At 38.4% G+C, this 20,879-nt stretch overlaps 3 protein-coding genes across 4 annotated transcripts; 2 read left to right on the plus strand and 1 right to left on the minus strand.

Annotated features, from left to right (window-relative positions):
• Nucleotides 1-1,278: 1,278 nt before the first annotated feature.
• ahsa1b (AHA1, activator of heat shock protein ATPase homolog 1b) lies at nucleotides 1,279-6,570 on the plus strand. Its single transcript, XM_068717999.1, has 9 exons — nucleotides 1,279-1,459; nucleotides 2,409-2,599; nucleotides 3,161-3,243; nucleotides 3,338-3,455; nucleotides 3,935-4,020; nucleotides 4,161-4,289; nucleotides 4,425-4,526; nucleotides 4,779-4,830; nucleotides 5,643-6,570. The coding sequence occupies exons 1-9, from the start codon at nucleotides 1,380-1,382 to the stop codon at nucleotides 5,813-5,815; spliced, it is 1,014 nt and encodes a 337-aa protein (XP_068574100.1). The 5' UTR covers nucleotides 1,279-1,379; the 3' UTR covers nucleotides 5,816-6,570.
• Nucleotides 6,479-9,825, minus strand: LOC137877847 (dr1-associated corepressor). 2 transcript variants are annotated; one of them, XM_068718002.1, is made up of 6 exons: nucleotides 9,662-9,825; nucleotides 8,896-8,968; nucleotides 8,270-8,363; nucleotides 7,731-7,847; nucleotides 7,415-7,508; nucleotides 6,479-7,196 (listed from the first exon to the last, which is right to left on the minus strand). In XM_068718002.1, exons 1-6 carry the CDS (start codon nucleotides 9,701-9,703, stop codon nucleotides 7,167-7,169), a joined length of 450 nt encoding a protein of 149 aa, XP_068574103.1. In that variant the 5' UTR covers nucleotides 9,704-9,825; the 3' UTR covers nucleotides 6,479-7,166. The 2 variants fall into 2 exon arrangements, with proteins under 2 accessions (XP_068574103.1, XP_068574102.1); XM_068718001.1 differs by having other exon boundaries at nucleotides 7,411-7,508.
• Nucleotides 9,826-10,207: 382 nt separating this feature from the next.
• On the plus strand, nucleotides 10,208-19,892 carry LOC137877785 (phospholipase B1, membrane-associated-like). The gene is made up of 17 exons (XM_068717891.1): nucleotides 10,208-10,295; nucleotides 10,387-10,452; nucleotides 10,535-10,569; nucleotides 13,837-13,927; nucleotides 14,259-14,317; nucleotides 15,029-15,096; nucleotides 15,639-15,682; nucleotides 16,004-16,124; nucleotides 16,576-16,627; nucleotides 16,717-16,797; nucleotides 17,379-17,444; nucleotides 17,904-17,995; nucleotides 18,310-18,391; nucleotides 18,489-18,590; nucleotides 18,667-18,762; nucleotides 19,477-19,548; nucleotides 19,644-19,892. The coding sequence occupies exons 1-17, from the start codon at nucleotides 10,250-10,252 to the stop codon at nucleotides 19,749-19,751; spliced, it is 1,281 nt and encodes a 426-aa protein (XP_068573992.1). The 5' UTR covers nucleotides 10,208-10,249; the 3' UTR covers nucleotides 19,752-19,892.
• Nucleotides 19,893-20,879: the final 987 nt, after the last annotated feature.

Raw genomic sequence — 20,879 nt, forward strand, 5'->3', positions numbered from 1 at the left:
CATATTTAGCAGCTAGTTTTTTCACCATGACAGGAATATAGCTGCATTGTTTTGACATGACTTACGGGGACACTTAATGGAACTGAGCCTTCTTTTTTTAAAAAGACCTGTCATGATAAGTCAAAATGTCTTGTCGTGACAAAGGTCTATAGGTGGCGCTAATGCAGCAGCATAGACATGATCCCTCACCTGCCTCCCACCTCGGTAAAGTACAGACAGTAAGATGTTTTCTCAGTGTTCAGTGATACGTACCGCAGTAAAAGAAGTGCGGGCTGTTTGAAACCAGAGAGAATGAAACAGTCCCTTCATTTGCCTACTTACCGTCTAATATGTAAACTCAGTGGAATGTGTTTACTGAGAGCCATGTAAATGCTCCAGCCATGCCATTAGTGGTGCATTTAATGATCATCAATGTCAGAAAACTGTGAAAACGCTCATTGCAGTTTCCTGAAGGTGAGGTCTTCAGATGTCTCAGTTTGTCCGACCAACGGCAGAAAACTCAATGAAATGTATTATATCAAAAACATTTTTAACGTTATTTATCCCGAGGGATGCTGCTGTGAAGCGGTGCCACACGAAAGATTGAACATATACGTAGAGAGGGCCAATTTAAAATAACAACAAAGGTATGAAAGTATCAATAAACCGATGAATTTGTTGTATATACACTATATATATATATATATATATATATATATATATATATATATATATATATATTCCCCTGGGGATCAATAAAGTCTTTAATTAATTTGTTGATTATATTTTGTAATATTAATCTGAATCTGGGAGGTAATTTAAGCTATCACATAACTGTATCTGAGTAAAAAAGTACAATATTTACTTCCGTATTTTAGTGAAGTAGTACTTGAGTAAATGTACTTAGTTACATTTCACCGCTGAAGATAGACATGAACAATATTTTATTGTGAATTTTATCAATGAAATATCCTCTTGTTCTCTAAAAAGATCTGTTGAAGGACAATATGGATTTTCAATTTTTATTTAATTTGGCATTGTGCATATTTTGGAATTTGGATATCCAGATGTATACAACATATAACTAATATTCCAAAACATTCAAATAATACATTTTATTTTATTTTATTTTATTTTATTTTATTTTATTTTATTTTATTTTATTTTATTTTATTTTATTTTATTTTATTTTAAACAGAAGTACTAGACATTCGGATCCACCCTCCAAACCAGTTGGTGGCGGTAACTCACCAATTCATTGTAAACCTCAAAAAAGAAGAAGAAGAAGACAGCCAGCAGCAGCCAGAGGCTTCTAGAAACAACGTGCACCGGGACGGTCGCCGGTAAAAACCACTCTGCTCTCTGCTCACAACGTTACAGATCAACACGTCGGGCTGAACATGGCTAAATGGGGAGAAGGGGACCCTCGTTGGATCGTGGAGGAGAGAGCCGACGCGACTAATGTCAACAACTGGCACTGGTGAGATATAAAGAAAGGACATTGACTAGCTAGCTAGCTAGCTAATGCTAACATCACACACACACACACACACACACACACACACACACACACACACTGATACAACATTTATGTCGAGATTACAGCTGTTATTTTTTATTTTATGTTAGTCCTATACGCAGATTAACCTGTGTTTATTATTCATAGACATATTATGAGTGTAACATGTAGAATATTATTGAAATAAAGGATTACGTTCGAGGGATTTAATCGAGCTAACATGATCTTTTTCAAGTTAGCATTGCTGCTAGCTAGCTACTGTAGCTTCTGATGCTTTTACTGTAGCTTCTAACGCCTCTACTGTAGTTTCTGACGCCTCTACTGTAGCTTATAGTGCCTCTATTGTAGCTTCTAGTGCCTCTACTGTAGCTTTCAGTGCCGCATCTACTGTAAGCTTCTAGTGCCGTCTCTACTGTAGCTTCTGCCGCCTCTAATTTAGCTTCTAGTGCTTCTACTGTAGCTTCTAGTGCTTCTACTGTAGCTTCTAGTGCATCTACTGTGGCTTGTAGTGCCTCTACTGTAGCTTCTGATGCATCTACTGTAGCTTCTAGCTAGCTACTGTAGTTTCTGATGCATCTACTGTAGCTTCTGATGCCTCTACTGTAGTTTCTAGTGCCTCTACTGTATAGAGGTTGTTAGCCGTCGATGGTGAAACACATGTTTTGGTGTGTTACTGTTGTTTCACCTCTAATACGTGAGGTAACGTTAGCTCCATTTACTGAGTAACTTTAAGTTGTATTTTATGGTTTGTAGCTAATCGGTGGAATATTTATAAATGCATTGATTTTTGGTGATCAGACAGTTGTTTGACGTCAATTATTTTTTTATACCACAATGAAACTTCTCATTCAAGAAAGAGAAGATGTGAGTTTTGAGCCGTTTACCCATTTCTGACACGCTCACTTTGCAGGACCGAACGAGATGCAACAACCTGGTCGTCGGACAAATTAAAATCCCTGCTCCTCGGTCTGAGCGTGGAGAACGACGAGGGGAGCTGTGAGGTGACAGAAGTCAGCAAGGTGGAAGGAGAAGCCTCCATTAACAACCGCAAAGGGAAACTTATCTTCTTCTATGAATGGAGCCTGAAGGCTACCTGGACCGGTGAGTAGAAGCCCGAGGCTGCTGTTGCTGTTGTTTTGGGGGGAATTCAGTCAAATCTGTATGAATCTGTATCTGTGGTCATACGTCTGCTAACAGTAGTGGTGACTGTGTCTGCTGCTGGATGAATACACAGGAAACTAACTCGAGCTGCATTCTTCAGTGCTCGTTTCCTGTAAAACGAGGACCACGTTCTCATTTTGTCAGTCTAATGCTTCCTAAATTAGAAGAGGACAGGAACTCAACAGCTGATCAAAAAAAAGTTTTCCTTTTGTTAGTGACCGTGGCTAAGTGGAGAGCAAGGCCGCCTTTCAATCAGAGGGTTGGCGGTTCGATCCCTGGCTCCTGCTCTACTAGTCTTGTGTCAATGTGTCCTTGAGCAAGACACTTAACCCCAGAATGTCTCCCGTAGCTGTGTCTACGGTGTAGCTAGATACTGAATTGTAAGTCGCTTTGGATAAAAGCGTCTGATAAATGACCGTAATGTAATGTAATGTTATAATTCTAGAGAAGAGAGAGGCTTTGAATCTCTGCTGACACCTGTGTGGTCTTTTGTTTTCCCAGGAGAGTCCAAAGCAGGAGTCAAATATACAGGAACCATTGACGTTCCCAACCTCTCTGACGAGAACGACATGGAGGATCTGGATGTAAGTGTCTCCAGAGATCTTGTGTGTTTTTCTGACTGGTGATAGGAGCAGTGTGCTGATGACCGCTCTGTGATTTATTTATTTTTTTGTCCAGATTTCTGTTTCGTTGAATAAAGATGAACCGGAAACGCCGCTGACCAACCTGATGAGGAAAAGAGGAGCTGATAAAATCCGTGAAGCCCTGGGGAGCTACGTTGGGTTCTTGAAAACAGGCGAGTGAAGCCAGACGTTAATAAAAAAACAGAACGCTTCGGTCATCAGCCGCAAAATGATTGTCACAACAGCGCTCACTTCTGTTCTACGTGATCAGAAAACAGGATTGGACCTTTAACAGAGTCTTGATGATTCTTATTTTAAGGTTTAGGGTTTACAGAGATACATATGTGAAGTATATTCTTTATGAGTTAAAAAGTGCAATGGGAGAAATGAAAACACGAATGCTATAACATTTTAAATCTTTGTTTTCTCTAAGAAACAGTTCAAATCTACATCAAGGTCTCTCTTTTTGAATAGTAGAATTAACTTTATTTTGTTAAAATATTGACTATAAACATCCTCATTCTTTCTCTAATGAAGCGTTTTACGGTTTAGTTCTTTAGTGCTTGTTTGTTTAAAGTGGACTTCTTTTGTATCTGTGTGATTTAAATACTTTTAATTCAGTGTTTTTACGCTCACTTTGTTGTGATTGCAGAGTTCACTCAGGGAATGATCCTGCCGACGGCTAACGGCGTGCCCAAGTCCACGTCGCAGTCCAAGGCCACGGTGGACAACACTCGGGTACGTCTCTCACTGATCATCTCCGGCCGTCGGCCGCGTTCTACATTTACAGACAAAACTCTGAATCATTTACTGTAACAGAACCGTCGCGGTGTTTTCCTCAGTGATCGTCCCTCACCACGCTTTTGTTCTTTGAACAGATTTCCTCCTCGAGCAGCACAGCTGCTCCCGCCAACACCGGCGTCAAGATCCCCACCTGTAAGTTCAGCATGAGGGAGAAGTTCCTCACCTCCCCGGCTGATCTCTACAGAGTCTTCCTCAACCAGGAGGTGAGCGTCACCTGGTTGTCCTGTCTAGTCTGACGGACGACGCAGATTCACTGCAGACGGGTTCGATGCGGAGCTCAGCTTCCATGTTTGTTTTTGACGATTAACAAAGTGTGTTTGTCTGTGGTGGATGTGCAGATGACCCAGGCGTTCACTCACGCTCCGGCGACGGTGGACGGAGAGAAAGGAGGAAAGTTCCGTCTGCTAGAAGGAAACGTTTTTGGAGAATTCACAGAGCTGGTAAGTCTCAACGTTTATACTAATAATTATTTTATTTGACTGTTTCTTCTCATGTGCAGCTCATTTACTCATTGTTATACAACTTTTAAATGAAGATTTTATATATGTATATGTATATGTATGATTGATTGATTGTCAGCCATGCAAAGTTAAAGTTGTTGTTGTTTTTATTTTTGTACATTTTGTGGTGTTCGACCACATAAGCTTCAGATGAAATGAATAAATGTTAACGATGAATCCTCTCTCCTCCAGGTACCTGATGAGAAAATAGTTATGAAGTGGCGATATAACAACTGGCCCTGTGGTACGTCCATGTATTTATTATATATTTATAATATTTATGATATATTTAAAGAGGTGTGTGTGTGTGTGTGTGTGTGTGTGTGTGTGTGTGTGTGTGAGAGAGAGAGACTGACTGCCATAAAATAAATCATTTTTACTTAAACTGTATCGATTCAAACATGCTGAACATCACTTTTTTATTATAAAGCTACATTTGCAGAAACAAATTTAGTAAAAAAAAAAAGCCAAACATTGGATGGTTACATTTTCTTTAATATGACTATTCAAAAAAATGTAAGATTTAAAGGAATCTTTTTCTTATTTCCTCGTACAACATACAAATTAAAACTTTATCTTTATGTTCCTAACTTAAAGGTGCAATTTCATGTTTTCATGTGTGAATATATGAATCAACAGAAAAGTACCGAGTATATTAATCAACAACTCTTAATCAACGTACTGAAATATCTATTATAAGCTCTACTATTCAGAAACAACTAAATGTAGAATAAATAATGTTTCCTTTAGCTTTTACCGTGTTTATTTATTACTAAAGGTTAAAGTGTAACTTTGTGACTCTGATGATGATGATGATAATAACTTTATTTATATAGCACCTTTAAAAACAGAGTTTACAAAGTGCTTTGACAGACAAAGCAGCAAAAACAGAAAGCTCAGCGAGACGGTCGATACGAATAAAATCATTTAGTAAAATCAACAAATACAAATAAAACACAAAATGGACGAGCTCACTGAAACGCCCGTCTGTAGAGTGTGTTTGAAGAGGTGGTGTAAAGCAGAGCACTGGTGTTAAAGAGTGACTTTGCTCCACAGAGCACTACGCCACCATCTCCATGTTGTTCTACGACCGCAGCAGCGAGACGGAGCTGAAGGTGGAGTGTCGGGGCGTCCCGGACGAGGAGGAGGAGCGCACGAGAGAGGGCTGGAAGAGATACTACTTTGAAGCGATTAAACAGACTTTTGGCTACGGAGCGCGACTCTACTGAGGACGGGGTTTTTTCGCTGTAGTCGACGATTTTCTCCTCTTGTTTGGATATTTTTGTTTTTTGTTTTTTTTAAACTTCTTGTTCCTCCGATCTCTCTGACACCCGATGTCCCGCTGTAACGGCTTCATAGCTGGAGTTGACAAAAGAGACAATGAGGTGATTCTGTCACCAGTCTTGAGTGTAAATGTTTTAATTTTGTCATCGTATTTAAATTTGCCCCCGTCAGTATTTGGGTCAGTTGTTCAAAGGGAGCGTAAATGGACTCTGGATTAAATAAAGCAAAGATCTATTGAACCACTAATGCAAATTGGCCTCCGTCTATAAATATGTAATTACTGCAAGAGTTAAAATAAATGTTTGGGTTTTCTTTTACTGGGAAAAAAAAAAAAAAAAAAAGTTATGTTGGTTTTTTTTCTACTTATACTCTTTTCAAGTGTAACTGTAGTGACGATGCATGTTTCATTTCAATGACTACTGGACCTGAAGTCCGTCTCTTTCTTCGGTTTCCTTTCATTGAGACTTTTCTTCACGTTCATCATGAGGTCAGACCGACTCGGACCAAACTGTCCTCGTGCAGCTAGCTAGAAGAGGAACTCCAGTCTCACGGTGTGCTAGGTTTGGCTTTCATCATGTAAATTTACAGTAAAAATAAAAGAAAAACGGTTTTCAGAATAAAATGCATTTATTTATTCAGTCATTTCACCTCACAATGTAAAGAGATTAGTTTCTTGGAATAAACCAATCCCTGTATGCTCTCCATTTGTTTTTATTCATGTGACCCTTTTTATACTTCACATTAAATCACAGATGTTGGAATTATTTATTTACAGTTTGATTACATTTCATATGTTTACCGTCTTTAAAACGTTCGCTTACAAGTGCTCTGAATATTAAAGGCTCTGAACAGAAGCCAATCAGGCAAATATTCAGCAAAACAAGTTTAGTTTTAAAGGCTGGAGCATAAAAACTATTATTATAATTAACTGTAATTGGAACGGAAACATAATCTGACCGGAGCATATCTTCATATCAACGCTCAAAGGATGCTCTAAAGCAAATTGCCTGAATACAAAAAAATATATAAACAATTTAAATTGCATAATTTCAGTTCATTATACTGTAGTGTAAACGTACACAGTGCAATTTACTTTGAACTAATCTGCTACGAACAAAAAAGGGTTTCCAAACTAAATCTTTTTTTCACAAAATAAAACAAAAATCATAAGCAGCCAGAGGTCTAAAGTATTACATAACTGAATAATAATAGTTAATATCCTCACGTTAACCAGCGAAGCTTAGATAAAGATAAACGTTCAAACTAAAGTGATGAAGTGTTCCTCTGGTTGGTCGCTCATGAAGAGATGATGAAGAGCTCCGACTCCTGAAGAAACAAAGCAGTGATCTCAAACATCGTCTCCTCTCTCCTCAGCTCAGGAACAGAACAAACTACTTTAATCCTCAGACGAAACAAACGACACGTTAAGAAGAGTAGAGCTGGAGTGTAATGCCCATCCAAGCCTCACGGGGCCGCTGTTGTAACCGCTTCTGTTGTATTTACGGGAGAGGATGAAGGTCTGAGGTGTTTTCACCGATACCTACACAGGAGCTGGAGTCGTGGTCCAGTGAGCTCCGTCGAGGCTCCGCCTCTTCCACTTCAGCAGCTCTGTTGACAGAACCGTCGTGTCGTTCAGTCCTGAAGAGAACATCATGAAAGATGAAGATTAGAAACGATGAGAAAACTAACATCGTTTCATGCAACACATTCCAGATGTGTTGCTTTTTGCTGTCAGACATGACAATCAATTCTTGCAATTTAAAGAAACTAATTCAGATTATTTGACTGCTTGAGTAACAATCTACAGTTAAAGCAACACTAACGGGCTGCTTGTGATCACAGCTGATGAGGCGTTTCTACCTGAACGTCGGCCACACGCTCATCCCTCCGTCGGCCTTCTGGCCGGCCGGAGACGAAGCTCGCTCCACCAGGTCTTTGAGGAAGTGGAAGAGCTTCTCAAACTCTATGCACTGCTTCCTACACACACACACACACACACACACACACACACACACACACACACACACACTATATAAAAGTATTCTTTTATTGTCCTCCCTTCAAATACACACAGTAATACATTTTAATAAATATACGCTAAAAGAATCTGAAGAAGTAACCATGAGTCTAAATTTGTTGAACTGTGGAAGATGAAAGAAAAGAGTAATGTGTCGCCTTCCACTGATGTTCATCTGTATCATTTCTTTGATTTCTAGAATACCGATTTCACAATCAGGATACTATGAAGATAAAAGTGCATGTTGTACAATGTTAGTCTGTCATACAGGCAGTGAATGCATCACAGCTGGATTAGGGCTCATTTCTTCCTCACTAGGATGTAAAGATAATTAGTGGCTTCATGTGGACTTCCACAGGTCTGAGCGGAAGCTTCTACTCACATGTGAGCGACGGACACGACGTGGCAGCGCTTCGACTGAGTTATCAGACAGACTTTGGTGAGCAGAGACTTCAGGAACATCTCCAGAGCTCGAGCTGATCGCTGCAGTTCAGGACATCAACACACCTCTGCTCGTCTGCTTAGAGGCAGTAAAGTCGCCGTCTTCCCTCCAGGACTACGGCCCTGAGCAGATCGTATCACCTGCAGGGATGTTGTTTGATGGGGGGGGGATATCTTGTTGAATTAGTCACTGTTGCAGCACTTTGTTTTTGTTAATTAATGCCTCGTTTAAAAGCAGCAGTGAAGCCTTTTCCACCCTGATGATCATAAACAGGGATCGTGAGGAGGAACGTTGCACACTTTTGAGTTTTTGTAAGGCCATAGAGGAGAGACTACAACTCCCAGCATGCTTAGGGAGGAGTTGGAGGGAAACAGAGAGGGAGAGGACTGCTGCAAAACAACAAAGGTATGAAAGATGAATGAAAAAGCAGCAACACCTCCAGACAGCTGAGTAGTTCTTTATACATCAGCAGTATGATGTAAACACACACACACACACACACACACACACACACACACACACACACACACACACAGTTAATCCATGTAAACGTTTAAGAAGGATACAGATGATCACAGGAACAGCCACGGCAATCCTCCCCACCTCGGCGTCCTTCTGCATGATCTTTTTGATGCGACTCTGGGACCAAAAAGACAAAAACAAAGAATTCACAACAAATTCAGAGACGTCACAGAAGTTACACTGCTGCGTTCACAGGCGCCTCGTAAACCAGAGCCTCCTAGATCTGAAGTCATGAAAGCAACATGTAAAGCAGTCAGAGCTCACATTTCTAACTCTAATTATAAATATACCATAGACATTAGTTTCATTAAATGGTTCATTTGTCATTCATTCATTCATTCATTCATTTGGTAGCAGTTGACACCTCTGACTGGACCCATATGTGCACTTATCTCTGTTTACATTAAATAAATCCATATCAAAGAAGATTCAAAATACCAAAGAAGAAGAACAGAAACAAAACAGACGCACCAACATGCAGTTTGTTACTGATATTAGTTATTTGCAATAAAACGATTCATAATCAACCATGAATCTGCTCTTTATACAACTGATCCATGTGTTTTCATTCATCATTTCTTTCTTTTTTTCTTTTACCTCTTTATTCTCCTTCATAATGTGCAACGTTTCTGTTTTTTAACAGTTTCATTTTGCCATCTTGTCTCGTCCAAACCAGACCTGAACACACCTCTTACCTGTGGAGCACGTTCCCATCACTCCGCGCTACATGACCGCAGCTAACCGCTTAGCTTTGACTCTTCTCTTCCCCTTTAAACAGCTTCATTACACCAGAATAACGGCTCTACTCACGGGAGGGAAGCGTACACTGTATCGTCTCTTGTGTCCGGACATCTCACTCGCTTTAATCCGCGCGGTTCGGTCACATTCTTCATGTTTTTACCGCGAACCGCCGCTGAATCCATTTGTTTACCTTCAGCAGGAACACACACACCTGAGGTCAACCAGCGCGTGACCCCCAATAATGACGTCACGACCCGCGCAGTTTCCCCTCTCTAGTTCCTAATAAATAATAATAATAATAGCACCAAAACACCGAGGCACACCCTTCTATGTGAAAACATAACCTGATTGTGATTCTGATTTATGAGAAACAGTAAACTTTGGGATCAATGTGATTGTTCTCTGTTGATGTAAAGAAATAAAAGAAACACAAAGCTAAACATCAAAGCACACACACACACACACACACACACACACACACACACTTTTTAAGAGCTCCTGTCAATCAGAGACATACGAGCCTTTCTGACAATCATAACGTGAACATGATGTACTCTTATGTACTCTTATTCATCCAGGTACAAAGTCGTGTTTAACTTCAAACAATCTGCTGTGAACGGTTAAAGACCGTTAAGACAACACAGACTGCAATTATGAATGGATTATCGACAGTTTATGACCGAGAGGCTCTCCGACTACAAAGGTCAAAGATACCGGTATTCTTACGGTTATTTAAACACCAATACAGCTTCAGACCTGTTTTAATTCCTACATTTGTGTTTCCTCTGAGACAGACGACAACATGCTAACGACACGTGTGCTGCTCCTGGTGTGTTCATTAGCTCCGTGTCACGCAGACGGTGAGCTTTAGAATATCTCAACGTGTAGTTTCTAAAAACACCTCCTATATTTTACATTCACAATGTTTCCTCTCTCTTACAGGCTTCACCTTAGAGGAAGAAGAAGATTTCAACCAGGTATCGTTTCAAACATTCAACTCTGTTTTCTACGTTTAAACTTCTAGTACAGGTTTTATCACATGTTCCGTATTTATGCTTCAAGTTGTCTTTTATTTAAGGAGCGTTGGTTCTAAACCTGTAGCTGCTTTTTGTCACCGCTCTGAATAAGTTAAACACATTTTCTTTTATTAAATATCCAACCTGAAAAATGAGCCAGTAAATGATGTATAGCTACATTCTATTTATTGGTAAACCTTCATAATAACCATCATTAATTCATAAATACACACACTACAACATTTTACTTACTGTATGACGCATTTTGTAATGATTACCAAATGATTTGTAAACAATTTAAGAAATTGTTTGTAAAACATACAAATCAATTATTAACTATTGATAAAGTATTGACTCTCTATCTAAATACGGTTAATAGATGCTTTACAAATTACTTATTCACCGTTTCACAGTATAATAACGTGTTATAATCAGCAGGTGCATCGAGATAGTGTTTATTGACGGTTTAATAAACGATTAATAACGATTAACAAAGTGTTAATGAATGTTTAACAAGCTTTGCTTAAAGGTTTACAAATCATTTGGTAATCATTGAAATATGCTCAATATACTACATGGAATGTTATAAAGCTTATTCATTTATTAATGATAGTGATAATCATTGTTTGATGACATGACTTGTTAAATGAGCTTCAGTTTATTCAAGATGTGTGCTTTAGATATATATATATATATATAGTATACTAGAGATATATAATATATTAGATATATAGTATACTAGAGATATATAATATATTAGATATATAGAATACTAGAGATATATAATATATTAGATATATAGTATACTAGAGATATATAATATATTAGATATATAGAATACTAGAGATATATAATATATTAGATATATAGTATACTAGAGATATATAATATATTAGATATATAGAATACTAGAGAGATATAATATATTAGATATATAGAATACTAGAGATATGTAATATATTAGATATATAGAATACTAGAGATATATAATATATTAGATATATAGTATACTAGAGATATATAATATATTAGATATATAGAATACTAGAGATATATAATATATTAGATATATAGTATACTAGAGATATATAATATATTAGATATATAGAATACTAGAGAGATATAATATATTAGATATATAGAATACTAGAGATATGTAATATATTAGATATATAGAATACTAGAGATATATAATATATTAGATATATAGAATACTAGAGATATATAATATATTAGATATATAGAATACTAGAGATATATAATATATTAGATATATAGTATACTAGAGATATATAATATATTAGATATATAGAATACTAGAGATATATAATATATTAGATATATAGAATACTAGAGATATATAATATATTAGATATATAGAATACTAGAGATATGTAATATAATGCTCACAGTATATAACTGTTAACATTGAGCAGGTTTTAATAGCTGCTAATCCTAAAAGAAGATTGATTTAAACCACTTTCACACCTCAACCCTTTTTTGCATTTTTTGTTGTTTTGACGAAGCAAGAGCTCAATTCTGCATAAAATACTTCCGTTTTTTGGTATTTATTTCCAGAGCTCTGTATCAGGAAGTCTTCCTCTGTGGTTTAGTGGGAACAAAAGCAGCAACAGTCCCACATAAAGGACCAATGAGGTCGCAGGGCGAGCGAGCGAATCACTACTGTCCAGTCAGCTGTGGTCTGGACTCCTCACAACACATGGCTGCCAGATTTAGCTACCGCAACTTGTTCTTTTGGGGGGGGGGGGGGTTCAGGTTCAGGCTGAGAGTCAGTTACAGTGTGCAGCGCTCGGACCGGCGTTGGGCCAGAGTTAGCACTTAGCCCGGTACACTTGATGCATTATTCATCAGGAGTTCAAGCTGCCGGTGTAGCATTACCCCCTCCTATCAAGAAGGGTTGCGTAACGTCAGGAAAGACTTGGCGTGGATGTTTTTCCCGTGTGAGCAACAACAAAACAGTTTTTTATGGAGTCTTGGACTTGAATTTCACCTTTATCTAACCAGGAAACCCTCATTGAGATTAAACATGTGTCATGGTGGAGATAGGCAGCGATACCGACGAGATACAGACATAAAATCAATAAACCACATCGGACAGACTTAGCCACAAAATCTGAAATACACAGAAATGTGGTTATAAAATCCCAAATGTCATTTCCAATACAATCACGTAGAAAGATTTCATCCTAATAACAACCACAAGTGTAGTTTAAAACAACCCAAGAACGGTCTAAAACCAAAAGTATTGACCAATCAAACACCAGAACATCAGCTTTAGCTGCGTTTCCATCAAGAAGTTCTCCGTCATTTTAGACCCACGACTTCTTTTCAAGGAACTTCAGACCAAAAAACCCTTATGTTTTGTCTTACATTTACTGCTAAATAGAATTAAATGAATCACTTTGTAATAAATTAAATGCAGAGGAGGAAAATGAAACTAAAAGCGTCCGTCTGTTTGATGGTGACCGCGTGAACGTAACCGCGTTGAAGCTCGTCATCTCTTTTCTACAATTATTTGGGAAGCCAACAGCAAAGCCCAACTTGACTTTTCATGTTATAAAGCAAAGACAGATGTCCTCCCCTCATCCTAAAATGGTCCTGAATCGGCTCTAGAGTACTTTCTTGTTGAATGAAGCGGTACACTGGTTCCAAGCTGTGTGTGTTTGACCAATCAGCAACGGTCATCCCTTCAAACCTCACCGCCAAAGCTCCTGTACTTTCAGAAAGTGCTACGCCTCCGACCCAACCAGGGCTTTTTTGGGGGGTAAATTGTCCTTGAATTTAATTAAGACCCTGGTCCCTGTGTTCGAAACACAACCAGTTCCTCCAAAGGTTCCTCAAAAGGTTCCTAGTCCCTGGTAAAAGTCCATGAGGTCCAAATGCAACAGGTTCCTCAACAGGTTCCGCAACAGGCTCCTCAACAGGTCCCTCAAAAGGTTCCTCAAAAGGCTCCTAGTTCCTGCGCAAAATTCCTGCGGTTGAAACGCAATAAGTTCCTCAAAAGGCTCCTAGTCCCTGGTAAAAGTCCATGAGGTCTAAATGCAAAAGGTTCCTCAAAAGGTTCCTAGTTCCTGCGGTTGTAAAGGGGCAAATTTAAACATCCTGAGTAAACCATATCAGCTCCATTCAGAACAAACAACCCTGGAGTTAAAACTCCTAAACAATAAACACATTAACAGAATGTGTGGTGTGATGTTTTTCCTGCAGGATGTTCTAGGAACAGACTTTCTCCGGCGTCCTCTGCATCCTTCATTCTTTTGTCCGGACATGAGTCCGTCTCCCACCGTCCCCACCTCAGGTGAATGTCCTTAACCAGCTTCTATTCCTCCACGTTTCACCTGCAGAGATGATACTTTTCACTGCACCATAAATATGTACGACTATATATTATTATAGGTTAAGGTTTGGAAAGTTTTGGTCTTAAATACCGTTTTTGTGAGAGAACAGAAGAAGTTTATTCTTGATTATTGATCCTTGAATGTAATGGGTTAGTTTAAATGAGATATTCTGCCTGAATGACACTGTGTGTGCTTATAATATTACTATAATATAGCTTTTAGTTCCTTAAAGGGGCTCAAGAACAGCTGATCAGAGCTCTTCTTCTTGTGTTTGTTTGTCTTCTGTTGCAGTTGAATTTGTGAAAGCTGCAGACGTGAAAGTCATCGCTGCGCTGGGAGACTCTTTAACGGTGAGAGAAGCGCTGATTTCTTTCTGCACAAAGTTCTAGAAATAGAAATAGTGACAAATGTAATATTACAATGAACTGTAAAAGTTTATGTTGTTATGTAAATCATTACAGTTTATAGTGGAAACCATTACATGCTAAAGTAAAGTTAATAATATGTTCATTTAAATGCTACACTGTTCCTTTAAAAAGGAAAAATTAGATTTAATGTCATGAATATTATTGTTCAGTGGGGGAAGAAGTACAAAGTATTCAAAATGGAGGTCCTGCATTCAAAATCTTACTTAAAAGTACAAATAAAATTGGCATCAAAATACACTTAAAGTACCAAAAGTAAAAGTACTCATTATGCAGAATGGTGCATTCGTAAATATTGTATTTAATTGATTATAATTATTGAAACATTACTTTAGTGTTGCAGCTAGTAAAGGTTTAAACAGCCGGTAACTTACTCACATTTTATATCAAGTAAGTAATATCAAATATATGTAGTAAAAAGTACAATATGTTCCTATTATCTAGTGGAGTAGAAGTACAAAGTAGCAGAAAATAGAAATACTCAATTAAAGTACTCAGGTACTGTACTTGAGTAAATGTACTTAGTTACATTCCCCTCTTGTTATTATTATTAGTAGTGTTAATTAAAGCATATTAAGACTGTCACAGTGTTTCTCCTCATGAAGAACATTGTCTCATGTGTGTTTTTATTTGCAGACAGCTATTGGTGCCAACGGTTCCACGATTCTATCGATTCCTTTTGAATTTCGTCAACTGTCTTGGAGGTAAATCATCGCCTCCATTTCAGATGATCTTGTCTTATTTTGAAACCAATCAAGATTGTTTTAGCATAATTCAGTTACTTCATTTGAAGGAAGGGTTGGTAATCCTCTTCATAAACATTTTTTATGTTTTTGTTGAAAATGGGCGACCGGCCTTATGTGTGTTATTTACTTTCTTTATGGGTCTGTGTACGTTTTCATAGTTTACTTTTTGGTTTGACCCAAAAACCGAGGAAAAAAAAGCAGAAATACCATTTCTTCCAAAATTATTATTTTTGTTTTTATTGTCGGAAACAAAAAAAACAAAAACGAGAGAACCAAATTCAAACATGGTCCATATGCGTTCCTTTTTTTAAATTTGGGGGTGTGGCTTATGAGGTCAGACTTTCTCGCTAGATTTAGCAACTTTTGGAGCTAATGCTGCGAGCTAGCTTACTCTTGAGTACCACTTCACTTGTGTCTTATGTAGCCAGTCACATTATAAGTGTGATGATTTAAGCATGTTGGTCTGACTTCATTCATTAAAAACTCTTTCCCTTCTTCAGCATCGGAGGATATGGAACCTATCAGAATGTCATCACACTGGCAAGTAAGTTAGTTTACAGTCACAATATGATAACTTCAATTTGTAAAATAAAGACCACAGACGTCTGGGTTAGCAAATTGAAATAGCCGACCTACTCTAGATCATTTAGGTTTGTGGGATGACTTCTCCTGCAGAGATTGAGATGATTTCTGAATCCCAAAAAATTGTGAAACTGAAATCCCTTCATTCCAGGATGACTTGACTTCTTTGAACCAAAACGGTCCGTGTCTTCATAAAGCATTTTGTTTTGGTATACATTAGAGATATTGGTTGACAAAATCTCAGGATCCTTTCTTAAACTTTGAAACGTTTTCCGCTGTCCAGATATTTTCAAACTCTTCAACCCCGGTCTGCTGGGTCCGTCCCCCGTGTGGACCTTCCACGGTCAGCCGACGACCGTCAACGAGACCGGCTTCAACTTCGCCGTCACCGGCCACAACACGCTGTGAGTCACTCACTACTCTGTGGGATCCATTCATTGGTTCTTTGGATTTTCTCACGACTCAATTTGGTTTTTTGTTTCTTCTGTTGGTTTGTTGAAAACTCAATGTGAGCTGTGTGGAGTTAGCTCCGTAGGAAATGTTAAATAACTAAATAATGGAGTGTAATTTCAAACTGTACAATAAAGTTGTTTATTGATCACCAGAGGGGAGAATATACAGGTTAATACATAAGAATAGACGAAAATAACAAAATGACAGTCTAGTATATGCAGACAGCGTACACAAGATTAATAAATAACTAAATAATTAAATAAAATATATAATAAAAAACTGTATGAAACTTCAAGATGTTTGTCTTTGAGTTCAAAGATCAAAATAAGTGGTTGTAAATGGTTTGATAATGTTTTATTGATTGTAACACGGTGACTCAACAGTCTGCGTGTTCTCCTGCAGAAACGTCTCCGACCAGATACGACACATGATCGACACGTTCAAGTCTTATCCGGTAGGTCTCGTCTCTCGTCTCTCCGCTCTTTCATGTCCTTCATTTCTCTTCTGGGTGTCACGTTCACAAACCAGCTCTTTCTCCTTCAGGGTCTGAGCTTTGAGGAGGACTGGAAGGTGGTGACGATGCTGATCGGCATGAACGACATCTGCGACTTCTGTAAAGACAAAGTGAGAGACGAAGCTTTCTGGAGACTGAAGAGTCTGCGCTGGTGTTTGGTTTAAAGTATAGTGTGTGTGTGTGTGGGGGGGGCGTGTCGGTGCACCGTGACGTCACTGGTGGGTGTGGCTACAGGTCTGTTCAACCTTTTAAATTGAAAAAAGAATTGGTGTATCCGCCGCGTGATTCTGGACCGATTCCTCAAAACATGTGTTGGTAAAATTAAAACTTCCTGTCGGGCTAAAAGACATTCTTGAGGTTCCTGAAGATGAGAGCAATGATCCCACCAACATTTCATGAACATCAAAGGACCCTTTAGGCCAATTTTGCAACTATGTGCCGAATTTCCGTGGCTTTCTCAACATCCAAGGCTCCGTAAAGATGAGATTTGCACAATAGAATAATTGTAATCTTTACAAAAACAATAGGTTCCTGACTAGAAGAGCCCTCAGAGAGCGCAGACCTCTGACAGAGAAAAAATATTCCGATCCACTCCAGCGTTTTATGGGTTCTTCCTTGGCCGAGGTTACACCCTTACACCAAGTTTCATGATAATCGAAACACTGAACATCCTCGTCTTCACTCTCCACAGACTCTGTTCTCTACCGACAACTTCATTCGCCACATGACCGACGCTCTGGACACGATGATGAAGGAGGTGAGATGCTCCAGAGGCCTCTTTACACACCAGGACACAGAGTGTGTCAACCTAAATCAAAAGGATTTGTGTTGTTTTAGGACATTTCTGAAAAATCAAGTGAAGATATTTCAGTCTGGACCTACAGGCCCGGTGCTAAAAATAGAAAAAAAACAAAGGCAGGGTTCAACTTACACAACTGAGAGACTGTTCAGACATTGATGAACAACACTCGTGAAGATGAAATGCTGTCTGTGTTTCCTGAGTTGTGGATGTAATGTGGAACAGCTTCCTCGTGTGAAATGCTCCCCTCCCTCCCCTTTTTTGCTTTCCTGGGAACAGTTTGTCCTCTTCACTCCACTTTCACACTGAAACCATGAAGTAATGAGAGAGACGACGTCCAGACGTTTAAACACTAAAATGCACTCTTTAGTCTCGAGAAGTGACTTCAGTTGACGGACGTGATCCTCTCGGTTTCAGATCCCGAGGACGATCGTGAACGTGGTGCAGATTCTCTCCATGAAGCCCCTCAGAGACCTCCAGAGACCGACTCTGGGATGTCAGCTGCAAAAGTTACCTGAACATTATTTACCCGTTAATCCTCTCAAGTCAAACCCGCAGGAGCGAAGCGTTACCACCAATAGTGGTGGAACGTAACTAAGTACATTTACTGGAGTCCTGTGTTCAAGCACACATTTGACGTACTTTACTTGAGTATTTCCATTTTCTGCTACTTTAAACTTGTACTTTATTACATCTCAGAGGAAAATATTGTATTTTTTTTTTTACTTTAGTTACTTTCCAAATTTAGAATTTAACATAACTGACCTGATAATCTGTTGATTTGATAACCTGATAATCCAATAGTTTGATCATCTGCTCACAGGAGTTTCTGCTCGTGTCTCGTTCAACCTGAAGAAGACTCCACCGAGCTGCAGGAGCTGGTTGAGGTCAACACTGAGTTCCAGGTGAGTGAATGAAGATAAGCAGACCGTTCGCCCCCCAGCAGACGATGACGTCGAGCTCTCAGGCTGTGGAGCATCATCGCTCTCCTTGTTGTTGCAGAGGAGACTGGAGAAGCTTCTGGACGGAGAGCGTTTCTTCAAAAAGGACTTCGCCGTCGTTCTGCAACCTTATGTAGAGAACGCAGAACCGCCACATCTTCCTGTGAGTCTCACGCTGTCGACCGGCTTTCATTACTCACCAGTCATTGGTTTATCCGTGACTTTCTTTTGTGCTCCAGGACGGGACGATTGACATGAGCTTCTTCACCGCAGATTGTTTCCACTTCACTGTAAAGGGACACGAGGAGCTGGCAAAGGGACTGTGGAACAACATGGTGGATTTTTTTATTATGTTTAAAAGTTTGTTTTAGATATGAATCATTGTGGGGTCACCTTAAATATAGACTATTTTATTGTATTTATTTTATTCCTCTTATTTACCTTTATTTATCCTAATCTATCTGATTTATTTTATTTACCTTTATTTATCTTATATATTTTAGTTACCTTTATTTATTTCATCTATCTTATTTATTTTATTTTATTCAATGTATTCCTCTTATTTACCTTTATTTATCTTAATTTATTTTATTTACCTTTATTTATCTTAATTCATCTTATTTACCTTTATTTATCTTATATATTTTATTTAACTTAATTTATTTTATTTACCTTTATTTAGCCAGGATAATCCCATTGAGATCTATAATCTCTTTTACAACATTAAAACATTTTACCATAGAAAAACACAGAAAACCAACTTCAAAACAAAACAGCAAAAACTTAAAAGAAACCTAAAAACAAATAAAACTCACATAAAAGAGCTTTAAAACAAACCAGCATATTGCATCAACGTGTCAGGACAAACTCATTCAGTGCTCCAATGATCCTGTTGTTAAAATCATAATCTACATATAATTTCATTGGTATTTGTATCGATAGGTTTGATACAAAGTGACTTAATATTCAGTGTTAATGCATTTAGAGCTGCTGAAGAACATCAGATTGTCTCCATCATGAAGTCAGAGTTAAACTAACTTCTTCTTCAGTTCCAGCCGGTCGGACAGAAGGAGGTGATAAAGACATTTTCAGAGCCGGTGAAACTCACCTGTCCATCAAAGGTACAGCTTCATGTTGGACATCTTCACGTTTGTGTTTTGTTGGTAATAACATGACTATAATGTATTTATACACTATGTTCTCTCGTGTTCTCCAGGAGCACCCTTACATCTACACCCGACCCCGAGTGGAGTCGTCTGCAGCGCCGCTGAGACGTCTCTGCGTTCCGCTGATGTCTCTGCTCTCCGTGTTTCACTCGCTGTAGTCCAACCCGGCTGAGCAAGGCACCGGCGCTGCCTGGAGTTTGAGGGTTTGATTCCCACTCTGAGATGTTGTCAGTTGTCTTCAGGCTACAGTTTGCAGCTTCAATGGATGTATTTTTGAATTAAAACATTGACCAATATACTGTAATTGTTTTTGTCTCCTCTTCTGTGATTAGATATATTAAATATATTAAAAAGGTTTCTGAACATTTGCTGAAAATTCCTCAAAAATTCCATACAAATGGTTCAAACCCATGACTCATGAATCATCAAATCATCCTCACCTTTTTGTTTATAATCTCAACTGAATCGTCCCGTTAACCAGCAGCTTGTCTTCATTTATTGTGTGTAAATATATAACCAACAGTCATCTGTATGTTTACTTGTTTGTTTTCATGTTGACGATGACGTCAGCTGAAGCACAGTCATGTACACTTCCACACATTCACAGACTACAAAGACAAAGATGAAGCACTGATTCTGTCGTCTTCTTGTGAGTCTTTCTTCGCTGGGACAGAACCGCTCTGTGACAATCTTGAGATCTGAATATTCGGTGGTTTGGTTTGCAAATAAACTCTGAACTGAAATGTAGCTGTTGAGTTAACTCACTAATCAGACAATCCACCAGTACAACAGTTTAACATTGGCTGAAGCTGTAACTGGTCAGTAAAAGATAATCAGTAAACATGGTTAACAAATAACTGATCTCTTATTATGATTTATTTTACTGCAGTGGCTTTTAACGATTTCTTATTTTTGGTTGATAAGACATCGCTATTCCTCCACAAAAAATATATGAATAAAATACAATAACCAGCAGGTTCTTGCAGTACTTATATTTCTGTCAGAGATGAAATGAGAGTTGATACTTAAATAAACTTACCTCTTCCACTACTGCTTCATGAGTACTTTAAATTTGATACTTTAAGTATATGTTGTTGCTGTACTTCTGTACTTTTACTTGAGTAATATTTTAGAGTGCACTTTGACTTATAACAGAGTATTTTTACACTGTGGTACTGCTACTTTTACTTAAGTACATAAGCTGAGTGGCTACTTCCTCCACCACTGCTGACAAGGCTCTCTGCTTTATAGGTACTTGTACTTTTACTTTTGATACTTTAAGTATA

The sequence above is a fragment of the Cebidichthys violaceus genome, unplaced genomic scaffold (genome assembly GCF_023349555.1).
Source record: "Cebidichthys violaceus isolate CVI_PGR_0920_01 unplaced genomic scaffold, fCebVio1.0.p SCAF_22, whole genome shotgun sequence".
In the NCBI taxonomy this organism is placed as follows: Eukaryota; Metazoa; Chordata; class Actinopteri; order Perciformes; family Stichaeidae; genus Cebidichthys; species Cebidichthys violaceus.

Excerpts from the sequence above, each read along its gene's own strand:
- LOC137877785 (XM_068717891.1), top strand. The coding sequence starts at position 10,250 with ATGGATTATCGACAGTTTATGACCGAGAGGCTCTCCGACTACAAAG. Across the intron at positions 10,453-10,534 it reads AGCTCCGTGTCACGCAGACG|GCTTCACCTTAGAGGAAGAA; the intron begins GTGAGCTTTAGA and ends TCTCTCTTACAG. Across the intron at positions 17,445-17,903 it reads TGGACACGATGATGAAGGAG|ATCCCGAGGACGATCGTGAA; the intron begins GTGAGATGCTCC and ends TCTCGGTTTCAG.
- ahsa1b (XM_068717999.1), top strand. The coding sequence starts at position 1,380 with ATGGCTAAATGGGGAGAAGGGGACCCTCGTTGGATCGTGGAGGAGAGA. Across the intron at positions 1,460-2,408 it reads AATGTCAACAACTGGCACTG|GACCGAACGAGATGCAACAA; the intron begins GTGAGATATAAA and ends CTCACTTTGCAG. Across the intron at positions 2,600-3,160 it reads CCTGAAGGCTACCTGGACCG|GAGAGTCCAAAGCAGGAGTC; the intron begins GTGAGTAGAAGC and ends TTGTTTTCCCAG.
- LOC137877847 (XM_068718001.1), bottom strand. The coding sequence starts at position 9,703 with ATGTCCGGACACAAGAGACGATACAGTGTACGCTTCCCTCCC. Across the intron at positions 8,364-8,895 it reads GGCTGTTCCTGTGATCATCT|CTCGAGCTCTGGAGATGTTC; the intron begins GTATCCTTCTTA and ends TGCAGCGATCAG. Across the intron at positions 7,509-7,730 it reads AGCGTGTGGCCGACGTTCAG|GACTGAACGACACGACGGTT; the intron begins GTAGAAACGCCT and ends TGTTCTCTTCAG.